At 42.8% G+C, this 25,876-nt stretch overlaps 1 protein-coding gene across 1 annotated transcript in view; it reads left to right on the plus strand.

Moving 5' to 3' along the window:
* The window catches only part of CLVS2 (clavesin 2), a 55,135-nt gene that overhangs the window by 15,279 nt on the left and 13,980 nt on the right, over positions 1 to 25,876 (plus strand). The window contains exon 2 of the mRNA XM_040426945.1: positions 6,873 to 7,047. Within this exon, the coding sequence (XP_040282879.1) occupies positions 6,873 to 7,047 (175 nt within the window). The remainder of the gene's footprint in view (positions 1 to 6,872; positions 7,048 to 25,876) is intronic.

Consider the following 25,876-nt stretch of genomic DNA (forward strand, 5'->3'; position numbering starts at 1 on the left):
TTCTGGTGACTAACCACTCCCCTCTCAAGTAGATGAGCTAGGGCAAGGACAGAAATGCTCGGGTCACCCGATGGTTTCTCTCCCTACAAAACTTTAAGTTTTCGGTGGAACACAGGGCAGACCGGTTACTGGGAAACGCGGATGCCTTGTATAGGGTATACTGTCTGGCTTGTGTTCACCCCTCAGGATTGAAAAAAGGGGGGATATGTGACACAGTTAGAGATTTTGTCTGGGAAAACAGGTATTTTCCTTCCAGCATGTGCTGCTGGGCTGATTTAAAGCCAGGTGAGGTCAAATACCTGAACAGATTTTAAGTGCTGGTCCGGGTTTTGGCAGCACCTGGCTTTCTTTAAATAGACAGCTGGGCTCAGAATCGAGGTCTCTGTTTTGGGATATGGGAGCCTTGTGTCTGGATGAAGGCTTGCTACCTATTTGGCGTGAAAACAGGTTGGTGCTGCTATGCTCAATAACTCTGAAGCAGAATTGCCGCATGGTGTGAATTACCACCAACACCACAAGGTGACTTTTTGCTTGTTTATGACTGCTTGTTTTGTCACTTGCCTAAAGTGTGAATAAAACACTGAACTGTTTGAGCCAAAGAACTTGTTGTTGCCCCTATACTGCGTCCGCTTATCCTGTCTACCAGAGCGAAACCCCTCACTATTCACATAATAAATACACCCATTTTTATTATATGCTATAAAGTTTCCATTTATATAAGATTGCGTTGTGAGAATCTGGCAGGCAGTTCCGTTGCGGATCCGTCTCACAAATGCATTGAAATTTCGGATCCGTCTCTCCAGTGTCATCCGGAAAAACGGATCCGATATTTATTTTTTTCGCATTTTTAAAGGTCTGCGCATGCGGGAAACCGGGTCCGTTTTTCCAGAACATTTGGTACCGGATCCAACATTAATACATTTCAATGGAAATTAATGCCGGATCCAGCATTCCGGCAAGTGTTCCGGAATTTTGGCATTCTGCAGTATTTTCCCTGGCCAAATACCGTAAGAGGGACTGAACTGAAGACATCCTCCTGATGCATACTGAACGGAATGCTTTCCATTCAGAATGCATTAGGATAAAACTGAAGCGTTTTTTTCCAGTATTGAGCCCCTGTGATGGAACTCAATATTGGAAAAGAATGACGCTAGTGTGAAAGTACCCTAACCTGTATATTTAAACTGCTCTATGTCTTATTCCGACCTTGATCTTCATGCAGAATCTTTAGAAGGAAAATGAAAAATGACTTTAGTCATTATGGGGCTTATTTAAGCTTTATTTACACCATCGGTGTTTTGTCAGTGATTTCCTTCAGTGATTGTGAGCCAATACTAGGAACAGAGCCTACACCTGTTCTGTGTTTACAGCCACACCTGGTTTTGGCTCAAAAGCACTCACCAAACACTGATGTGTTAATAAGGCCTAAAAATTTCAGATAGCCCTCCTTTCATCATATTGAAAAACACGAGCAAAGTGAACCAAAAAAAAACTGAAAAAAAAAACAACTTCTGGATCACTGCCTTGTGTAACCCATTTATGCATCTACTTAGAAAGCCACCAATTTTCTTCGAAAAAAAATAAAAATTCTGGTAAAATTAAAAATTCATGGGTTGGGGAAGGTAATTTATCATTCCCCCATGCCCCATTTTCTGGCTTAAAAAAGTAAAAAAAACCTCTTGTTTGCAACTTATTAAATGCCATTATGCTTAAATCTAGGAACATGAGATTTTTCTGCTTTTACACCAATCCGTTCAGTCCAGGCACCCCCCTCGACCCACTTCACTAGATCTGTAATAGAAAGTCTCTTACCTGCTTCCCTGCATTGGCTCTGCACTCCTTCTGGCCTGTGATGCTCTGCTGTTCTCCCTTGACTAATGGTCACATTATGCAAGGCGAATCTGTAATGTCAACCTGAATGTTTTCATTGAGGGAACCCAGCAGAGCAGCTCAGGCCTGGAAGAGATGGAGTGGGGAGCTAGCATCTGGAAGCAGGTAAGTAATCTTCTCTTTAAAGGTCTGGCTAAAAAGGGGGGGAGGTTGCCAAATACCCCCCCCCCCCCTTCCCTCTTGCATAACCCCTTTGAAGACCTGAATGAGTGGGAAATGCTTTACAGATGTGTAATAGCCATTGCTGTTACATGTTTTTGAATAAGCTGGAATAAAAGTCAAGTTTTATTAGACGGAGTGCTGAATTGTTTCTATGATGTGATCTTTGGAGGTGGTTGGAGCCCACCCTAATTCGAAGCAACTGAGGAAAAGTTGCTGACATGTTTTTGAATGTGTGTGACCCTAAACCCCACAATAAATACAGACCCCCCCCAAACAGGGCCGGCCTTTGGTGTGTGCGGGCTGTGTGGCCGCACAGGGCGCCATAGCAACAGGGGCGCTGGGCGGCCGACAGCTCGCAAGTCGCAATGTAATATGCGGCAGGCGAGGCTGCACTTGTGTTCTCCCTCGGGGCGCCCCCTCCCCTGTCTGACCTGATTCCTCCTCCCCTGTGTCTGACCTGCCTGCTGCCCCCGCTGCTGCCAATAAGAAGAGAGACAGGAGGAGGAGGGGAGGGGCTGTGGCCACTGCGCCACCAATGAAGATAACTGACCTGAAATACAAATACAGGAGGTGGGTGCCGGAATCAAATAGCCGACACCCGACCTCTGTGACAGGGAGCTGCGATCAGCTGCAGTTGAGTTAACCCTTCAGGTGCGGTACCTGAGGGGTTAACTGCCGCTGATCGCAGCTCCCTGTCACAGAGGTCGGGTGCCGGCTATTTGATTCCGGCACCCGCCTCCTGTCTTTGTATAAGAAACGTTGGTGGCACAGTGCCCCCAACACCCCAGTATAAGAAACGTTGGTGGCACAGTGCGCCACCCCCCCCAACACCCCAGTATAAGAAACGTTGGTGGCACAGTGCGCCCCCCCCAACACCCCAGTATAAGAAACGTTGGTGGCACAGTGCCCCCAACACCCCAGTATAAGAAACGTTGGTGGCACAGTGCGCCCCCCCCCAACACCCCAGTATAAGAAACGTTGGTGGCACAGTGCGCCCCCCCCCAACACCCCAGTATAAGAAACATTGGTGGCTCAGTGGGAAGTGCCAATGAGGGTTAAAAAATAATTAAAAAAATTAACTCACCTCCTCCAGTTGATCGCGTAGCTGCCGGTCTCCTGTTCTTTCTTCAGGACCTGTGGTGACATCACTGAGCTCATCACATGGTCCATTACCATGGTGATGGATCATGTGATGTATCATGTGATGAGCACAGTGATGTCACCACAGGTCCTTTGACAGGTCATGAAGAAAGAACAGGAGACGATCAATTGGAGGAGGTGAGTTAATTATTTTTTTATTTTTTAACCCTCATTGGCACTGCCCACTGCGCCACCAATGTTTATTATATTGAGGGGTGGCGCACTGTTTATTATACTGGGGTGTTGGGGGGGGGCGCACTGTGCCACCAATGTTTATCATACTGGGGTGTTGGGGGGGCGCACTGCGCCACCAATGTTTATTATATTGGGGGGGCGCACTGCGCCAATGTTTATTATATTGGGGGGGCGCACTGCGCACAACGACGGGTTAGGGAAATTTCACAGCAGAGTGCGCATGCGCTGGGAGCCTCGCCGGCGGTTAGGGTAGGGAAAAATTATGGGCCAGTGCACAGGTGCGGTGATCGGATGGATGTTCTCAGCTGGACACCGGCCGACACTGCGCATGCGCTGGGAGCCTCACCAGCGGTTAAGGTAGGTAAAAAGCACTGGCCCGTACGTAATTTTTCCCTTCCCTAACCGCTGGTGAGGCTCCCAGTGCATGCGCAGTGTCGGCCGGTGTCCAGCTGAGAACATCCATCCGATCACCGCACCTGTGCACTGGCCCATAGTTTTTCCCTACCCTAACCGCCGGCGAGGCTCCTGGCGCATGCGCACTCTGCTTTTTTTTTTTTGGGGGGGGGGGGGCGCCACAAGGTTAGCTCGCACAGGGCGCCTGAACACCTAAGGCCGGCCCTGCCCCCAAATAACTATTGACCCCTAAGTAATTGCAGAATAAATACATGTAGAGGATTAGACCACAATATGCATAATCCTGTATAAATATATACCCCAAAATAAATATGGACATCAAGTCAGACACAAGAATAAATACAGACCCCCAAAATAACCGCATGAAAGCGGCATCTGAGGGGTAAAATGACGGGGGCGGTGCTTTTGCAAGTAATTCGCCACAAAGCAATTTTTTTTGTGAAATTCAGCGAATCAGCCGAATCAAATTTTCAAGAAACTCGCTCATCTTCAGTCACCTCTCTAGTGGATATTTGATAAGTTTTGATTTTAGAAAATCCCTTTTAATGGTAAAGTACCAGTGATCTTTACATAGGGATGTGTTAGGATGAGACAGGTTCCCAGCATCCCTCCTTGTTCTTTTTGTGATAGGAAACTGATTATTTCAGATGTCACTGTGTTACGATCTGTTGAATGACTTCATGCTACTAAACTGCTAATAAAAATATATGTAATGAAGATAAATGACCTGCCTTTGCTATTGTGTATTTAAAGTAAGTGGTAGGAAAGGAGTTAAAAAGTTGAAGAAAAGGTGGATTTTTTTTTTAATTCCCAGCCATAAGAGGTCCCGTTTGCAGTTTGCTACAACCTATTTATGGGACACAGCAAACATGTGGCGGAAGGTTCTCTGGTCAGATAAGACCAAAGTTAAACTTTCTGGCCTAAATGCAAAACGCTATGTGTGGCAGAAAACTGCACATCACATTGAACATACCATCCCCACCGTGAAACATGGTGGTGGCAGCATCATCTGGTTGGGGGAATCTTTTATTCAGTGTAGTGTGAATTAAAACCCCCTCTCCACCTCCCCCCTTCCCCAGGCAGCTCTGCAAGTAGTGGAAACCGTTATGCCATTATGTAGTATATGCAAGTGTCAAAATGTAGTGTGTAGTAAGGCCCTGCCCTCTTTCTCCCTAATTGGAAGAATCCAGTCTTGCTCACATACTTGGACTGGTGGCGGGCGGCCATTTTAAATAATTCCCGGAGAACCCCTTTAATGACAATGCTCTTGGTCTTAAGTGTTAAAGGGCTTCTGTCACCCCCAAAACACATTTTTTTTTTTTTTGGGCTTGTAATGCTGACGGTGTAGCTGAGGGAGCATGGCATGAAACAAGGATTTGCTTTATAGTTTTCTTTGATTCCCTGGGTCATTCTCTGCCCTGTCAGGCCATGCACAAAGTATAACAGTGTATACATTTTTCCAGAGTGCCTCCTAAGCTATTCTGACACTTTGGGAAGTGTGTGTGGGGGTGGGTTCTCTTAACAATACAATTTTAGATTCAATATCAACATCAAATTCAATATCTAAGGATGAATTGACAGTAAAAGCCCTTTTACATGGGCCAAGGATCAGAGGATGAGCTTTTGTACAAATGCTTGTTCTTCACAACTGCACCATGTATATGTGCTTTCATTGAGTGATCGCATCTATACCCATAAAGAGGAGATGATTGTTGCATTTAAATGCAACTATCACCTACATTTATAGGTTTGTTCACGATAATTGCCTGGCCTTAAAGGGCTTCTGTCACCCCCAAAACACATATTTTTTTTTTTGGGCTTGTTAAAATCCTTATTCAACGACTATTCCCTATATAGGGCTCTTACCTTTTGTCTGTGGCTTTGTTTCCTTGAAAAGCGATCTTTTAAAATATGCAAATCACTTCACTACAAGCAAGTAGGGCGTCTACTTGCTGGTAGCCGCCGCAAAAAACCGCCCCCCTCCTCCTGTTGATTGACAGGGCCAGGGAGCGCTCTCCTCCTCCGGCTGGCCCTGTCAGTATTTCAAATCCCGCACCTTTCTTCATTCGGTGCAGGAGCTCTGAGAGAAGGAGGCTCGCCTCCTCAGCACTCCCTCAGTGCGCCTGCGCCGATGACGTCATCGAAAGAGAAGATGTCATTGGCGCAGGCGCACTGAGGGGGTGCTGAGGAGGCGAGCTGCCTTCTCTCAGAGCGCCTGCGCCGAATGAAGGCAGGCGCGGGATTTGAAATGCTGACAGGGCCAGCCGGAGGAGGAGAGCGCTTGCTGGCCCTGTCAATCAACAGGAGGAGGGGGCGGTTTTTTGCGGCGGCTACCAGCAAGTAGACGCCCTACTTGCTGGTAATGAAGTGATTTGCATATTTTAAAAGATCGCTTTTCAAGGAAACAAAGCCACAGACAAAAGGTAAGAGCCCTATATAGGGAATAGTTGTTGAATAAGGATTTTAACAAGCCCAAAAAAAATAATGTGTTTTGGGGGTGACAGAAGCCCTTTAAGGCCAGGCAATTATCGTGAACAAACCTATAAATGTAGGTGATGGTTGCATTTAAATGCAACAATCATCTCCTCTTTATGGGGATAGATGTGATCACTCAATGAAAGCACATATACATGGTGCAGTTGTGAAGAACAAGCATTTGTACAAAAGCTCATCCTCTGATCCTTGACCCATGTAAAAGGGCTTTTACTGTCAATTCATCCTTAGATATTGAATTTAATGTTGATATTGAATCTAAAATTGTATTGTTAAGAGAACCCACCCCCACACACACTTCCCAAAGTGTCAGAATAGCTTAGGAGGCACTCTGGAAAAATGGATACACTGTTATACTTTGTGCATGGCCTGACAGGGCAGAGAATGACCCAGGGAATCAAAGAAAACTATAAAGCAAATCCTTGTATCATGCCATGCTCCCTCAGCTACACCGTCAGCATTACAAGGTTTATCAGTTTGGTGTTCCGGTAATTATATTGATACAAAAATGATCAAGGAAATAAAACATTGGTTAGAGACATTTCAAATTTGATTAAAACAATCATCTCCTTTTTTAGATATACACTTGTAGATATTCTGCGTGCCATATTGCTATCTTTGGAAGCGATGATAGAAGATCCAGAACTCCAGGTGAACGGATTTGTATTGATTATAGACTGGAGCAACTTTACTTTCAAACAGGCCTCAAAGTTGACCCCCAGCATGCTGAGACTAGCAATAGAAGGACTTCAGGTAAGACGGTTGTTGAGTTCTACATATGTGTTACATCTTTGATTGTACTCAGCCTGCCATTCCTTATTTACTGATGGTATACCTGGGAAGATTCTATCATGTATGCAGGCGAATTATAGAAATTGGTCCCCAGGCTATATATATCATGTGTCCACAGGATAGGTGACAAATGTATGGTCTCTGGGAGCCGAACTGCTAGGACCAGCTTTTGCACTCGGCTATCTCCGTCAGTCTCATAAACAGTGAATGAAGATGTTGTGCACGTTGGGCCTCCATTCAAACTGGATCATACCTTAATCACCTCTTCTGTGATAAGTGCATACACATTGCCTGTTTTAGGCCAACCCGTTTAAAGCTCCATACAGCCTTTAAGGCACCTGTAAAATTTTATGAGACTTAGTAAGATGTTCTTTCTTAAAATGATTGCCGCTATTAAAGAATATTTCTATAAAAAATGCTGTGAGAAGTACTGTAAACAGTTAACAGTTGTCTGTTTGCACCTTTTACCCCCACCTCTGTACCCCTGCTGGAGTCTACTCGCAATATACAGTGTTCCCTATGTCCAGCATTTGTGTTTGCATGTTATGTGATATATTGATTCTGATTGAGTTATTCACTTTGGACCTAAGAGTTCATGTTACTATTGGAGACTTGTGCACAACCCTGCACAACCCTGTTTTATTATACACGTCTTGCTTACCATTCCTTGTACTTTTCTTTGTGTTTTTTGTGTTTTAAAATTTTCATTGTCATTTCTTATAAAATTTTGTGCTGTTTGGCCATCAATCATCAAAAGACAACAAAAAATGTCCAATGTGATCCTGATGGATGCACTCCCCCCATCTTATCCTGCCTCTCCCTGCCCATCAAAATGGTATTGGCAGACTGCTTTGTATCGACTGATACACAGCAGACATCCATAATGGCTGAGAGGGACAGGAAGATCCCTCTTGTTATGAGAAATTTTTTGAGTATTCATATTAGCCAAATGGCACAACGTTTATTTAGACCTAGTAGGAAAACTGACCCATCCACACCCTGTGAGAGAGATCTATCCTGTGGGGAATTTTTGTTGATGGAGTAGACATCTGCAACAAATTTATAAAGTGTTTGCAGTTTTCAAGGGCCGATCCGATGTTTTGTGGGCTGAGCTATATTTTGTTTCCAGATTCATCATTGTGACATTTTGTAAAAATTTTTACAAATTTAAAAATAGCTTCAAACAAAGCAGACACTTAAAAAATGTATGGAAAAAGTCTTACCCCCTAGTTCCCGTAATTTGCGTCAAATTTACCAAATGTCCCAATGAAGGGCATTTATTAATGTTTTCACATCACTATTGTGAAGTTAAAAAGTTGCAAATTATTGTGCGTGTTATATTTGTGCCATCATTAATTATTGAGCTTCTCACCATTTTTCTACAGTAGTGATAAAAAGGCGTGGGACTCAGGTGGAGGAGGCAGAGCCTATTGCAGCCCACCAGATTTTCTTTAACTAAGGCTAGTTTCACATATGTGCTAAGAGATCCGGCAAGCTGTACCCAGCAGGGGCAGTGTTCGTATGTCCACCGGATCCTATTATAGTTAATGGGGCCGGTGGGCATTCCGGTACTGTCTGGCAGTGCCAGATCCAAAGAGCTCTGGCAGGCTGTTCTCTGACAAAACTGTACTCAACAAACACTGCTAGGCTGAAAATTAGTTTCCAGAGCATCTCCTAGCAAAGACCCATGGAAATCAAGGGCCAAACCTGGATGGCATCCTTGTTGTGTCCGTGGTTTTCATGGATCCATAAACTATAATGTGTGTGAGAGATCTGTAATCACGGACAAAAATATGGATATGTTTACAATCTGTGGAGAACTGGGACAGTGCACATCTGCGATTCACAGACGTGTGAGAGGCCTAACACTTCTCCAGTTTCTATGCCATACTTGGAGTAAGATTGTGACAACTTTTTGACTTTCTAAAAAGTTGGAGATGATAAATCTGGAGTTAAATTAATTAACATAGCTGACCATACCCACTTCCCCACTTACTTTTCAAAACTAGAGCGAATGGTCAAAAAAGGCTAAATGTTGCAAAGTTTTTGCCCAAATAAGCCGAAGAGTTCACAAAGCCATAGCGGTTGAACTTTTTGACACTATAATTTCGGTGTCCAGATTTTGACAAATTTCCCCATATACTGTTTTATATAAAGGATGAGATAATTAGTGTGACATTTCACATTTGGTCCTTGAAAGGATTTGGACCATTCTGGACCTCTACGACAACCTTGGTTTGAGACACTGACGTCAGGAGAGATGTTTCTCAGTTGGCAATAACAGACACACACAGGTTTCACTGAGAAATACTCAAACTTTATTATGCTATTCCTTGGCCTTATATGGGCAGTAGAAAAGTTAGCATAACAACCGCGTTAAACCAAACCGGAACATCCTTATATGGTATGTGTACGTGCAGTAAGCAGAAAGAATAGGTTTTAATCAGTTACATATAAGATTGTACGCAGTTGTGCCGAATGACCCTGAATAAGGCAAGAACGTTTGTGCTAGTTCTGGGGGATTCCCAGAATCTGTCCTGGGACAGATAAGCGAACCTTAACTCACAGCGGAGGGAACGTGAAACAGTGCGTGGGTGAGATGTTATAACAATTCTTTACATATTTAAGGTAAACAAGATGGATTCACATTTCTCTTCAATCCCCTCTTAGAACCAAATTTCTTAGATAATATGGTTCTTACCCTTGCCCTTTTCGCTGTATACCGCCAGATATTTTCTATATCCTTCATGTGAATTGTCTTCAGGATTAGGCAGCAGAGTCTCATAAAATGACATATTTGAAACTCCTTTTATTATCAGTTTCCCTACACATGGTGATACATGTTGCAACTATTGCTATTACTATAATAATTATCAGGATAATAATTCCCAACATAAGCCTGTCCATTCTTATAGTGGTTTCTGCATCTCGTGGAAGGACTGCACTTCATTATGCTGCATAAACAGAAGGAGTAAGTTGCAACGTGAGTACTGGAGGAATTGTACCAGAAGGTAGTGATTCCACCTTTCTGAGTTATAGCAACTTCAGCTTTGTTATTCTCCGGCCGAGTCATTAGGAATATAGAAACTCCAGCAATTGCGTTGCAAAAAGGAATTGTTTAATTGATATTTGCGGCTGTGTACAATTTTTGACGTTTCGGCCACACTTTGGCCTTCATCAGACTTCTGCCGCTTGTTATGGCAAGTCTGCAGGACGCGGGCATCGGGATAAAAGTGCATTCGCACTGTCTAGAAAGCGCTGAGTCATTAGGATCATCAGTAATCCCACAGACCAAGTGGACCGTCTGTGCCATCTTCCAGAATTGAGGGAGTGCATCCTGGTGGAGGTCAGAGCTGTCTGCTCCCGTTAGTACCTCACTTTGTCCTTTTTTGAGGTCACGACTGTCTGTCCCCGTTATTACCTCCTTTTGGGGTGCCTCCTTTACCAGTTTTCCTCTGTTGGTGTGGATCCAAGTAGGTGCTTCTTCCGTGAGTACTGCTGTGCGGGTCGCGGCTACCACTGTAGTCGGTGCGCCGTAGGTGAAGTCTCCTGCAAATTTTCATTTCTTTAATTTCTTTATCAGCACGATATCTCCCAATTGGAATGGGTGAGTTGGTTCCTGTGGAAGACAAGGAGACTTACAAGCAACTTTTCCTCAATTTCACTTAGGGTTTTAATCAATCTGGTTACATATTCTTCTCTAATGAGGTTGAGGTCCCCTTCCTGTACTACCAGGGGGTTCTTTGCCCATGGTGTGGGAAAAGGTCTCCCCATAAGTATCTCAAATGGTGATAGCCCTAGCTTTTTATTAGGGGTCATCCTGATCTCAGCTAAGACTATTGGCAGTATATCTTTCCATTTCTTAAATGTGCCCCCTGTTGCCTTTCTCAATTTATCTTTTAGGGTTCTGTTCATGCGTTCCACAATGCTGCAGCTTTGTGGGTGGTATGGGATATGAAATTTCCATTCAACCTTAAGGACTCTTGTCAGCTCCTTGTTTACCTTTGAGGTGAAAGCTGGCCCCTGGTCAGATTCAATTACCAATGGACAGCCCCACCTTGGAATGATGTCATGTGTCAGTATCCTTGCTACTGTTTTGGCATCTTCTGATCTTGTAGGGTAGACCTCTGGCCATCTTGAGAACATGTCAACTATGACCAAGGCGTATTCTTGTTTACCTTTCTGTCTAGGTATGTGTGTGAAGTCTACCTGCAGATGTGTAAAAGGAGTGGTGGGGTAATCAAGGTGTTGATGTGGGACTTTGACATTGGTGTTTGGGTTGTTCCTCAAACATGTGATACACCTTCCCACATAATCTGACACTAACTGTTTAATGTCTGTAATATAGAAATTATGTGCTAGCAGCATGTGTGTTGTTTGAATGCTGTTGTGTCCTACTCCATGAAAATGTGCAATGAACAGAGGGGAGCTGTGCTGTGGTATGCATGGTTTCCCCTCTTTCGGACTCATTCATGAAAGTACTCCAAGTACTTATTATAAACTCCCTGAGTCTATTTTTAAGGCTTAACAATGTATCCCGGATACATAAAAAAAATCCATGGGTAGAGATGTTGCCAGTGCCCTCGGACCGGGCAGTGGACAAAAGGGATGTCTCTCTTACTGGACATGAGGATGGCCTTCTCTATCCCGGACGAGCCCCCAAACTGAAAGGATTTGGACCTTTCTGGGCCTCTACGACAACCTTGGTTTAAGACACTGACGTCAGGAGAGATGTTTCTTAGTTGGCAATAACAGACACACACAGGTATCACTGAGAAATACTCTAACTTTATTATGCTATTGCTTGGCATTATATAGGCAGTAGAAAAGTTTGCATAACAACAGCGTTAAACCAATCATAAAAGATAAACATTGGTGCTCATACACATACTATCAGAACATCCTTATATGGTATGTGTACGTGCAGTAAGCAGAAAGAATAGGTTTTAATCAGTCACATATAAGAATGTACACAGTTGTGCCGAATGACCCTGAATAAGGCAAGAACGTTTGTACTAGTTCTGGGAGATTCCCCGAATCTGTCCTGGGACAGATAAGCGAACCTTAACTCACAGCGGAGGGAACGTGAAACAGTGCGTGGGTGAGATGTTATATCAATTCTTTACATATTTAAGGTAAACAAGATGGATTCACATTTCTCTTCAGTCCTAAATGTGTTTTCTTCAATGTATCAGTGTAATTTAGCCCTTGCCATTCAATAGACCTGATTTCATGTTACCTATTGCATCTTTGAGAGGACGTAATCTTCTGCAATGATTTCTTATGACATAAACATTTTCATTATTAAAACCTAATGCTTATTGGATGCAGAACGGAAAAACACTGATAAGATTTCAAGCTCCTTTAGGTGATTTTAGTTGCACTGTACTAGAACGTTGAAGTGTGAAATGTCATTCCTGTGACACTTTAAAATTAGGTTGTCAAGTCTTACTTTTGTCAAGGAGAGTGAGCTTCGAAATAATTTCATTTAAGCAAATTGACTTTAATCTCAATTTCAGGAAAAATTTGGTTTGCCGCAAAACTGAATTTTCTTGCACTTCTTGATAAAAATTTTTATTTTTCCTGAAATGGCAGTTATAAAAACCTACTCACCTCATCCATTTGCTCGCTGGAGAGGCCGTCACGATCATCCTGATTGAAGATACCAAACAAAATCTCAGGCAAGGTGATGTGTGAGGTCACCACGTCACCATGCCCGGCCAGCTTGATGCCGTCAATCAAGATGGCTACGACAGCCTCTCCCACAAGCGAATAGATATGTATTGTTTTTTTTTAGCCTGATTAACCCCTGAAAGGCCTCAATTGTAGCATCAGATGCTGCGATCAGCAATGAACGTGGCATCTGAGGGGTTCAATAATTCAGTTATATGTTACTTTGTCTCACCTTGTTTAATCAGTTTGATTGATCATTAATTGAATACCACACATTAGAATGGGTGGAGACGTCCCTAGATGGGCGGTACTATATGTTATATATAGCTTGATTTTTCTGTTTTGGATGTATCTGTTGAGAAAGGCTTGTATGCCGAAACCGGTCCTGGTTGTAGGACATTCTACTTTGAGAAAATAAAAAGAGGCTTATTCACAAAGACACAGCAGCTGGGATTCCTTTATCTTTGATACATTGGAGGTTGCTCCTCTCCCGTGCAGCGTGCAATACCAAGGTGAAGTGCTGACCTGTTTCCTTCTTTCCAATAACAGGGTGCGGCATAATTTAACCCGCTACATACAAAGAAATGTACTTTGTGACAAAGTAATTTGTCATTAATCACATTTCTTTGTGAAATTTGGCCAAGCAGCCAAATATTTTTTTTAAATAACTTTGCTCATTACTAACAAAGTACTATAGTACATTGTCACATTATTTTCATTTAAAGGGGGGTTCTGGGATGTGATTATTGATGAACTTTCCTTAAGATAGCTCATCAGTTTCAGATCGGTGGTGTCTGATTACCCTAATCAGCTGTTGGAAGGTGTTGCACGGCTCAGGAAACAGTGTTGGCCTCTTTCTCAGCCTGTGATGTCACGTTTATCAGTCACGTGGCCTTTCTACAGCGCAATACTATTCAAGTGTATGGGATTGAGCTGCAGTATCAAGCACAGTTAATATTCAATATACAGGATTGTGGTATTGCAATATAGAGGCCACATCTCCTCTCAGCTCTGTAGCTCCTTTCAAATAGCTGATCAACAAGGTTTCTAGTAGTTGGACCCCACCAATCTGATATTGATGACCCAACAATAGAGGAACGGTCATCAATATTTAATCCCTGGAAAACCCCTTAGTAAGGCTACTTTCACAACTGTGACAGCGATTCCAGCAGGCTGTTCTGGCAGAGAACAGCCTGCCAGAATTCTTCGGATGAAAAATTTGATTTTGTTGCTTTGGCGAATTTCACAAAAAAATTTGATTTGTGACTAATCAAGAAGCCCATTCCTTTGTAAGTAGCTGGCACAATGATGGTGGCGGATTCATTGCTGATCGTGGCATCTGAGATTAAAATTAGGGCCTTTCAGGGGTTAATCTAGCAAAAAAAAAAATTGCTCACGAAGGGGCCGCCATGGGCATCTTGATTAAATCCATCTTGATTTTACGTGGTGACATAATATCATCATCACACTGGCCGGGCACGGTGACGTCATCACTGAGATGACGCGCGGTATCTTTAATCAAGATGGCTGCAATGGCCTCTCAGCAAGCAAATGGATGAGGTGAGTATGTATATATTTTTTTTTGCTGGCATTTCAGGAAAAAATAGATTAGTTACCATGAAGCACATGGAAATTCAGCTTCACAGCGAATCAAACTTTTCCTGAAATTCGGATCGAAGTCAATTTGTTTGGCTTCAGTTCGCTCAGCACTAACTACCGGCCTCATTAAGTATAAAGGGAGAATCGGCCAGACAAAAAACGCTGCATGTTGTGATTTGTGTCCGGCTGATTCTCGCTGATTCTTGCCGGATCAGGTGGCTGGATATCAGTGCGGCAGATGTGAAAGTAACCTAACGGGTATAATGAGGGAGATTTGCTAAGCTAAATGTGTCAGAATTATGGACCTGATTTATCATAGACCGCCGCTCTATGATGACCCTGTGCGCCACCAGAAGCTGCTTATGTATTGTCATGAATTAGGCACAACCTTCGGCACTCCATGTGTCTGAACTTAAATCTACGCCAGCCCCTCACTGGCATAGATTTTAGTCCTCTTGTGTGCCAGAAAACTGGCGTAAAAGAAGATAAATGTGGTGGGGCTGCTGGCTCTGCCCTTCCCCACCCCTTTTTCAGGAAAGTGGGGAAGATGGATGAAAAAAAAACATTTGTACAAAACGTTTTGCACAAGTGGTGTTGATAAAGTTGCAAAGATGCAGTTTGTGAATTTTTCTAAATTGACAGAAATGTATGATAAATCAGGCCCTAGATCTTTTTTCAAAATAATGGTGTATATTATGGTATATGCTTTGCATCATATTTATGATATATTTTAACCTCTTTAGGACACATGATGTACCGGTACGTCATGTTTATTTCTGATCACCGCCGCCCGGCGGGCGGTGATCGGAACAAGGTCCCTGCTCAAATCGTTAAGCAGGCACCTTGGCTAAATGCGCGGGGGGGTCCTGTGATCGCTACAAACCCCAGGTCAATTCAGACCTGCGGTTTGCAGCTTTTCAATGGTGCGGCGGCGGCAGGTGCAGGTGCCATCGGGTCCCCGTGGGGCTGTAGGGGGGACCCGATGGCAAGGAAGGCAGCGCAATGTCTAAGGAAGGCATCACGCTGCCTTCTGGTGAGGAGTCTGTGAGATCCAGCCCCCTGGATCTCACAGGCCGGAAGCTGTATGAGTAATACACACTGTATTACTCATACAGCCAATGCATTCCAATACAGAAGTATTGGAATGCATTGTAAAGGATTAGACCCCAAAAAGTTGAAGTCCCAAAGTGGGACAAAAAATAAAGTGGAAAAAAAAAGTTGAAAAAATTTAGTTTCCCCCCAAAAAATTAAAAGTTTAAAGTAAAAATAAACAAAAACATCATTTTCCCCAAATAAAGTTAAAAAAATTGGTAAAAAATAGGGGGGGGGGGAAGTTGACTGAAAAAAACTATGGCTCTCAGAATATGGAGACACTAAAACATCATTTTTTTTGTTTTAAAAAAGCTGTTATTGTGTAAAACGTACATAAATTTTAAAAAAAAGTATACATATTAGGAATCGCCACGTCCGTATCGACCGGCTCTATAAAGATATTACATGACCTAACCCCTCAGATGAACACCGTAAAAAATAAAAAATGTGCTAAATAAACCATTTTTTGTCACCTTACAACACAAAAAGTGTAATAGCAAGTGATCAAAAAGTCATATGCACCTCAAAATAGAGCCAATCAAACCGTCATCTCATCCCGCAAAAAATTAGACCCTAAATAAGATAATCGCCCAAAAACTAAAAAAAAACTATGGCTCTCAGAATATGGAGACACTAAAACATTATTTTTTTGTTTCAAAAATGAAATCATTGTGTAAAACTTACATAAATAAATAAAAGTATACATATTAGGTATCGCCGTGTCCATAATAACTTGCTCTATAAAAATATCACATGACCTAACCCCTCAGGTGAATACCGTAAAAAAATCTAAATAAAACGATGTAAAAAATGCAATTTTTTGTCACCTTACATACAAAAAGTGTAATAGCAAGCGATCAAAAAGTCACACGCACCCCAAAATAGTCTCAATCAAACCATCATCTCATGCCGCAAAAATCATACCCTACCCAAGAAAATCGCCCAAAAACTGAAAAAACTATGGCTCTCAGACTATGGAAACACTAAAACATGATTTTTTTGGTTTCAAAAAGAAAATCATTGTGTAAAACTGACATAAATAAAAAAAAGTATACATATTAGGTATCGCCGTGTCCGTGACAACCTGGTCTATAAAAATACCACATGATCTAACCTGTCAGATGAATGTTGTAAATAACAAAAAATAAAAATGGTGCCAAAACAGCTATTTCTTGTTACCTTGCCTCACACAAAGTGTAATATACAGGGTGGGCCATTTATATGGATACACCTTAATAAAATGGGAATGGTTGGTGATATTAACTTCCTGTTTGTGGCACATTAGTATATGTGAGGGGGGAAACTTTTCAAGATGGGTGGTGACCATGGCGGCCATTTTAAAGTCAGCCATTTTGAATCCAACTTTTGTTTTTTCAATAGGAAGAGGGTCATGTGACACATCAAAATTATTGGGAATTTCACAAGAAAAACAATGGTGTGTTTGGTTTTAACGTAACTTTATTCTTTCATGAGTTATTTACAAGTTTCTGACCAATTATAAAATGTGTTCAATGTGCTGCCCATTGTGTTGGATTGTCAATGCAACCCTCTTCTCCCACTCTTCAAACACTGATAGCAACACCGCAGGAGAAATGCTAGCACAGGCTTCCAGTATCCGTAGTTTCAGGTGCTGCACATCTCGTATCTTCACAGCATAGACAATTGTCTTCAGCTGACCCCAAAGATAAAAGTCTAAGGGGGTCAGATCGGTAGACCTTGGGGGCCATCAACTGGCCCACGACGACCAATCCACTTTCCAGGAAACTGTTCATCTAGGAATGCTCGGACCTGACACCCATAATGTGGTGGTGCACCATCTTGCTGGAAAAACTCAGGGAACATGCCAGCTTCAGTGCATAAAGAGGGAAACAAATCATCATGTAGCAATTTCGCATATCCAGTGACCCCCTTAGACTTTTATCTTTGGGGTCATCTGAAGGCAATTGTCTATGCTGTGAAGATACGAGATGTGCAGCACCTGAAACTACGGATACTGGAAGCCTGTGCTAGAATTTCTCCTGCGGTGTTGCTATCAGTGTGTGAAGAGTGGGAGAAGAGGGTTGCATTGACAATCCAACACAATGGGCAGCACATTGAACACATTTTATAAGTTGTCAGAAACTTGTAAATAACTCATGAAAGAATAAAGTTACGTTAAAACCAAGCATACCATTGGTTTTCTTGTGAAATTCCCAATAAGTTTGATGTGTCACATGACCCTCTTCCTATTGAAAAAATAAAAGTTGAATTAAAAATGGCCGACTTCCCCCCTCACATATACTAATGTGCCACAAACAGGAAGTTAATATCACCAACCATTCCCATTTTATTAAGGTGTATCCATATAAATGGCCCACCCTGTAGAGCAACCAAAAATCATATGTACTCTAAAATAGTACCAACAAAACTGCCATCCTATTCCGTAGTTTCTAGAATGGGGTCACTTTTTTGGAGTTTCTACTCTAGGGATGCATCAGGGGGGCTTCAAATGGGACACGGTGTCAAAAAAAAGTCTAGCAAAATCTGCCTTCCAAAAACCGTATGGCATTCCTTTCCTTCTGTGCCCTGCCGTGTGCCCGTACAGCGGTTTACGACCACATATGGGGTGTTTCTGTAAACTACAGAATCAGAGCCATAAATATTGAGTTTTGTTTGGCTGTTAACCCTTGCTTTGTAACTGGAAAAAAATAATTAAAATGGAAAATCTACCAAAAAAGTGAAATTTTGAAATTGTATCTCTATTTTTCATTACTTCTTGTGGAACACCAAAAGGGTTAACAAAGTTAGTAAAATCAGTTTTGAATACCTGGAGGGGTGTAGTTTCTAGAATGGGGTAATTTTTGGGTGGTTTCTATTATGTAAGCCTCACAAAGTGACTTCAGACTTGAACTGGTCCTTGAAAAGTGGTTTTTTTTAAATTTCTGAAAAATTTCAAGATTTGCTTCTAAACTTCTAAGCCTTGTAACATCCCCAAAAAATAAAATGTCATGCCCAAAATGATCCAAACATGAAGTAGACATATGGGGAATGTAAAGTAATAACTATGTATTATAGAAGTAGAGAAATTGAAACTTGGAAATTTGCAATTTTAAAAAGATTTTGGTAAATTTGGTATTTTTTTTATAAATAAAAATTAATTTTTTGACTTCATTTTACCAGTTGAAGTACAATATGTGAAGAAAAAACATTCTCAGAATGGCCAGGATAAGTCAAAGCGTTTAAAAGTTATCACCACTTAAAGTGACACTGGTCAGATTTGCAAAAAATGGCCTGGTCCTTAAGGTGAAATGCCTTATTGCACCTTAAGGACCAGGCCATTTTTTGCAAATCTTTTTTGTGTCCTAAAGGGGTTAAACATTTTTTCCTTCTTGCTTGTCAAGATGGTGTGTCTTAGAAAATTTCAAGCATACATTATCCTTTATTCATTTAAATATCTGGTCAATCTGGTCTTCAGAGTCCAGGTGGGTGGTCCTACTCAATGTCTTACATCTATCTCTCTATGACTGTGCAGACCAAGATAGCTGTCAATTACTGAATAGGACCACCCACTTGGACTCCAAAGCATAGAAAGAGCAGAGATTAAAGTGAATGAAATACATGTTATACTGAATCTTTTTCCACAAGCTATGTATCAATCTCCTCAGCTATGTCATGTGACTGACTCTATGAATCTCCGACTGACACAGTGTCTAATGCGTAGACAGGAAGTCAGTTTCTGTATTCATTCCAGCCTCGATGTGAATAAATCGAAAAACTGACTTTCAGTCCATACATATGACGCTATGTCAGTAGAAGGTCTCATGCACCGACTATGTCTATTATGCGGTCTGCAACCGTAGATCCGCAAAGTACAGATGCGGTCCGTGGTCCGCATTTTGTGGGCATATTCTATCTTTTTGCAGAATAGACATATGAATGTGTAATGTTCATGGATGACCTGTATGTTTGTTCTACAAAAAGATTGGCCACATAATGTGGACCACAGTTCCATTAATTTGGTCCACAATAAAATGCATATGCAGCACAACCAGTGTCCGTATTTTGAAGATCCTCAACTTATAGACTACAAAATACATATAGTTGTGTGCATACAGTCAAAGGGTGAGAGTGTTGACCACCTGACACAGCTGAGGACTAGTGATGAGCAGCATAGGCAATATTCGTCTTCTTTTTGCAGAATAGACATATGAATGTGTAATGTTCATGGATGACCTGTATGTTTGTTCTACAAAAAGATTGGCCACATAATGTGCACCACAGTTCCATTAATTTGGTCCACAATAAAATGCATATGCAGCACAACCAGTGTCCGTATTTTGAAGATCCTCAACTTATAGACTACAAAATACATATAGTTGTGTGCATACAGTCAAAGGGTGAGAGTGTTGACCACCTGACACAGCTGAGGACTAGTGATGAGCAGCATAGGCAATATTCGTCTTCGCGATATTTTGAAAATTGTTGGCGTAATATTTGCAATAAATTAGCAAATTCTAGAATTCGGCATTTCCAGTAATTATTTTCTTGATAGCGAAAGTAGGCAATGTAATATGCACATATTGCGTGCGCAATACAGGCTTGGGTCACTTTTGCATTTTTGAAGCTGCTAGAAGTTTCCTGAGACTGGAGAAAATGCAGAGTACAGTAATTCCTATCACACTACCTAACACCCTGCACTGGATCCTATCAGCTACACTATATCACTATCTAACCTACACTGACTATCTCCCACTAATTATCTGTATTATATATATCAGCTAACTAACTATCTAATGTAATTGACTCAGCAGTGTAAATGACTCAGCAAAGCACAGAGCACAGCAATGACACTGCTCTCTCTCTCTCTCTCTCTCAGAACTGCAAAAAACTGCAGAACATGGCTGCTGGGGAGTTTCTTATATAGTAAGGAGTAGGCAACTTTACTATTGGTTGCTATGGATGTTGCTAAGCTCTGACAAAGATATTGCAGCCATCTTATTGGCCCACAAGCAAGAAGCAGGGAGGGATCATGGGTTCAAATGAAAAAAAATCTAGAATATTTGCGAATAAGAATATATAGCACTATATTCTAAATCACGAATTCTCGAAGTGCAGATATTCGCGTTAAAAATTTGCGATTAGAATATTCGCGATCAACACTACTGAGGACCAGAAGCAAATGGATAACTCAAAGAAACCAAAGATTATGAATAGAGTTGAGCAAACCCGAACTGCAAAGTTCGGGTTCGTACCGAACTTTGCGAGTTCGGGTACCCGTACCTGAACCCGGACTTTTTCACTGAAGATCAGGTTTGATGTTCGGGTGATTTTATTATTTTCCGATATAACATGGTTATAACGGAAAATAATAGCATTCTTAAAACAGAATGCTAAATAAAATGTCTATTGAGGGGTTAAAAAATAAATAAATCACCTGATCCACTTAATCGCGTAGTCTGTATCTTCTTTTCTTCAGGACTTGCAAAAGGACCTGCGGTGACGTCACCGCACTCACCACGTGGTGAGCGCGGTGACGTCACCGCAGGTCCTGCTGAATGAAGAAAAGAAGATACTGGCTGCGAGATCAAGTGGATAAGTTTATTTATTTATTTTTTTAAATTTAACCCCTCAATAGACATTTTATTTAGCATTCTGTTTTAAGAATGCTATTATTTTCCATTATAACCATGTTATAACGGAAAATAATAAAGTGAAGTTCGGGTTCCCATTGACTTAAATGGGGTCCGGGTTCGGGGTGAAGTTCGGGTGATGTTCGGGTTCTGAACTTTGGCCAAACCTGGCGAACCGGAACTTCCACGGGTTCGCTTAACCCTAATTAGGAATAAGAAGATTACCTTCTTCACGACTATTTACACCATGGCATATACAGTACTTTCCTATCAGGCCAGAGAATAAAAAAATGGTGTGGGTTAATGTCTTCAATGGAAAGAAAAGTGTCCATATATTATTAGAATTTGAAGAAGGGAACTGGGGTACAGCCCTTCTCTAGAGAATGACTAGTAAACTGCATTCAGAACCATATACATTTGTGTGTATGATGTAGCTATTCTGCCTTATTTAGCCCTCTCTGCTTTGCATAAAAGTAATTGAGCAGCTCTTTACAATTGCTCTAATTACACAATAAGATCTGCTTGAATAGAATACATATATAGTAATGCAGTCAATTTTATGAATAAATGAATGTGGGCCATCTGTTGTCTTTACCCAATTCCATTTATATTATATTTTGTTTAATTAGAACTTTTAAGTAGGGTTGAGCGAACCCGAACTGTAAAGTTCGGGTTCGTACCGAACTTTAGGATTTTTGGACCACGGACCCGAACCCGAACATTTCAGTAAAAGTTCAGGTTCGGGTTCGGTGCTTTCTTGGCGCTTTTTGAAAGGCTGCAGAGCAGCCAAATAACAAGCGGTTAACTGTCTGACCTTAGAAGCCATCACAGCCATGCCTACTAATGGCATGGCTGTGATTGGCCAGAATAGCATGTGACCCAGGCTCTATATAAGCTTGAGTCACGTAGCGCTGCACTCTGCTTGAGTCACTCTGCTGTTACAAGTGTAGGGAGAGGATGCTGCTGGACTTGTGATTTCAGGGAGAGAATAGGAGAGAATCTAACTCGGCGATCTACATAGAAATAGTTGTGTGGGTGCAGGGCACAATCGTTTTACCCTGCCCTGAGCCCATTGACCAAAAAGAAATAACTTTTTTCCGTCTGTTAGGTGGGCGGCGGCGGCGACCATTTTATGCAAGCTCAGTGCACTAGCACTGCATCTGAGCTTTTGGGACATTGTATATCACCATTTTTTTGGGCAATATACAACATCTGGATTAGTCAGTGTGCAATTTAAGCTAGAATTACAGCCATCATTTACTGGGGTTTTAAAAACACACTTTTTAGCCAAAAAACTGTATTTTCCTGATCTGCAAGTGTTAAATTCTAGTTTAATATATAAAGCTTTCAAATTCTGTTACCAAAAAAACACTTTTTTGGCAATATACAACATCTGGATTAGTCAGTGTGCAATTTAAGCTCGAAATACACCCATCATTTTCAGGGGTTTTAAAAACACACTTTTTTACCAAAAAAATTTCACACGTGAGAAAATACAGGCTTATATACTGCTGTCAAATTCAGTTGTTAAACAAACACTCGTTTGGGCACAAAAATTTTAGTTGGCAGCCTTTGATGCAGATGTTATTGTGAGATACATCCTTAATACATTTGGGTTAGATTCAGAGATTTGAAATACCGCCATTTGGTGCACTAATATTGAATTCAGGCCTACAGTGGGTCAGGCCGTGTGAGATACACCCTGTATATACAGGGCTTATATTATTTCATTAATAAAACACCCTTTTTGGGGCAAAATACACAATATTTCAGGCCTTGCAGCATAAGCACGTTTGAAATTCCTGGGTTATATACTGCTGCCATATTGAGTTATTAAACAAATATCTGTTTGGACAAAAAAAGTTTATTTGGCAGCCTTTGCTGCATATGTCACTGTGAGATACACCCTTAATACATTTGGGTTAGATTCATAAATTTGAAATACTGCCATTTGGTGCACCAATATTGAATTCAGGCCTACACTGATTCAGGCCGTGTGAGATACACCCTTTACATACAGGGGTTTGATTCAGGCATTTGAAATACAGCCATTTTGTGCAAATAAATCTTTAATTCAGGCCTACACTGGTTCAGGCCATGTGAGATACACCCTTTACATACAGGTGTTTGATTCAGGCATTTGAAATACAGCCATTTTGGGCAAAGAAATCTTTAATTCAGGCCTACACTGGATCAGGCCGTGTGAGACACACCCTTTACATACAGGGGTTTGATTCAGGCATTTTAAATACAGCCATTTTGGGCAAAAAAAATCTTTAATTGAGGCCTAGTCTGGTTCAGGCCGTGTGAAATACACGCTTTACATACTGTCGTTCTATTCTACTATTAATTAAACACCCATTTAGGGCAAGATCCTAAATTCTAAAATATGAGGAGAGCGTCAAATAAGGGACGTGGCCCAGGTCGTGGTGCTGCTGGTGGAGCTCCTGTTGCAGGGAGAGGACGTGGTCGATCTGTGCCAGCTACACGCACAAGTGAAACCTCTTCCTCAGGTGCGAGTAGGCGACAAAACCTGCAGAGGTATTTGGTCGGGCCTAATGCTGCTCTACGAATGGTGAGGCCTAAACAAGTACAGGCGATAGTAGATTGGGTTGCTGACAGTGGATCCAGTTCCATCACATTGTCTCCCACCCAGTCTCCTGCTGAAAGACCACAGTTGGCACCTGCAGCCGATGTCCATCAGTCTTTCACCTCAACCCCTTGCAAATCAGCCAAGCAGTCTGAGCCCCAAGTCATGCAGCAGTCTCTTCTGCTTTTTGATGACTCTGTTAGCAGGGTTTCCCAGGGCCATCCACCTAGCCTTGCCCCAGAAGTGGAAGAGATTGACTGCACCGATGCCCAACCACTTATCTTTCAAGATGAGTACATGGGAGGACAATCGCAGCACGTCTCAGATGATGAAGAAACACTGGTGCCAACTGCTGGGGCTTTCGAAAGTGTGCAGACCGACAAGAAGGCAGGGGTGAAGACTGGGTGGAAGATGATGTGGAGGACGATGAGGTCCTTGACCCCACATGGAATCAAGGTCATGCGAGTGACCTATGTAGTTCGGAGGAAGAGGCAGTGGTCGCACAGAGCCACCAGCACAGCAGAAGAAAAAGCAGGGTGCAAAAGCGGAGAGGCCGTCCTCTAGACAGTACGCCTGCTACTGCCCGCCACAGAAAGGGACCGAGCACACCAAAGCCAGCTCCAAGGAGTTCCCTGGTGTGGCAGTTCTTCAGACAATGTGCTGACGACAAGACACGAGTGGTTTGCAATCGGAGCCTGAAGCGAGGCATAAACGTTCTCAACCTGAGCACAACCTGCATGACCAGGCATTTAAGTGCAAAGCACGAGCTGCAGTGGAGTAGACACCTCAAAAACCACGAAGGATCTCTGGCTCCTCCTGCTTCCTCTTTTGCTGCAGTCTCGGCCTCTTCATTCACCTCTGGAGTGACAGTGCCACTTGCCACCCCGCAAACAGAGGATCTGCCAGCAACACCAACACCTGGGTCACCAAGCATCTCCACAATGTCCCACTGAAGCGTTCAGTTCTCATCTCCCAAACGCTGGAGAGGAAGAGGAAGTACCCCCTACCCACCCGCGATCCCTAGCCCTGAATGCCAGCATTTCAAAATTACTGGCCTTTGAAATGCTGTCATTCCGTCTGGTGGAGACGAATAGTTTTAAAGGCCTTATGGCGGTGGCTGTCCCACAGTATGTCGTGCCCAGCCACCACTACTTTTCAAGGCGAGCCATCCCTTCCCTGCACAACCAAGTAGGGGAAAAAATCAGGTGTGCACTGCGCAATGCCATCTGTGGCAAGGTGCACCTGACTACGGATACGTGGACCAGTAAGCACGGTCAGGGCTGTTATATCTTCATAACAGCACTCTGGGTAAATGCAGTGGCAGCTGGGCCTGAGGAGGATAGCAGTTTGGCGCATGTCCTTCCACCACCGAGGATTGCAGGGTGCTTCAGTTTGCCTCCTGTTGCTTCCTCCTCCTACTCTGCTTCCTCATCCTCTACCAGCTCCTCATCCAGTCAGCGTAAGACCTTCACCATCAACTTCAGCACAGCCAGGGGTAAACGACAGCAGGCAGTTTTAAAACGTATCTGTTTGGCGATGACGGAAGAGGATGTGGCACAGGAGGAGGAGGAAGAGGGATAATTTCATAAGGTTTCTGGCCAGTCATTCCCAAGTGGCTCCGAGGGTGGTTTCCTGCACCCACAAACCCAAGGTACACAACTGTCCAGCCAGGGCACAGTTCTGGAGGATGACGAGGTGGAAGATGAGGAGGAGGAGATGGAGGAGGAGGAAAGATGTTCACAGCAGGGTGGCACCCAGACCAGCTCATGGCCATCACTAGTGCGTGGATGGGGGTATACAGAGGACACAGACGATACACCTCCCACAGAGGATAGCTTTTCGTTGCCTCTGTTCAGCCTGGCACACATGAGCGATTACATGCTGCAGTGTCTCCGCAACGATCGGCGAGTTGCCCACATTCTAACTTGTGCTGATTACTGGGTGGCCACGCTGCTGGATCCCCATTACAAGGACAACGTACCATCCTTAATTCCCTCACTGGAGCGTGATCGTAAGATGCGCGAGTACAAGCGCACGCTGGTAGACGAGCTGCTGGTGGCATTCACACTTGACAGCGGGGACACAGTGGAAGCACAAGGCGAAGGCAGAGGACGAGGAAGAGGTCCCCAATGCAGCTGGGGCATCGCCAGCATCTCAGAAGGCAGGGTTAGCATGGCCGAAATGTGGAAAAGCTATGTCAGCACGCCACAACATCCAGCACCACCAG

This window comes from Bufo bufo, chromosome 4, assembly GCF_905171765.1.
Source record: "Bufo bufo chromosome 4, aBufBuf1.1, whole genome shotgun sequence".
Taxonomy (NCBI): domain Eukaryota; kingdom Metazoa; phylum Chordata; class Amphibia; order Anura; family Bufonidae; genus Bufo; species Bufo bufo.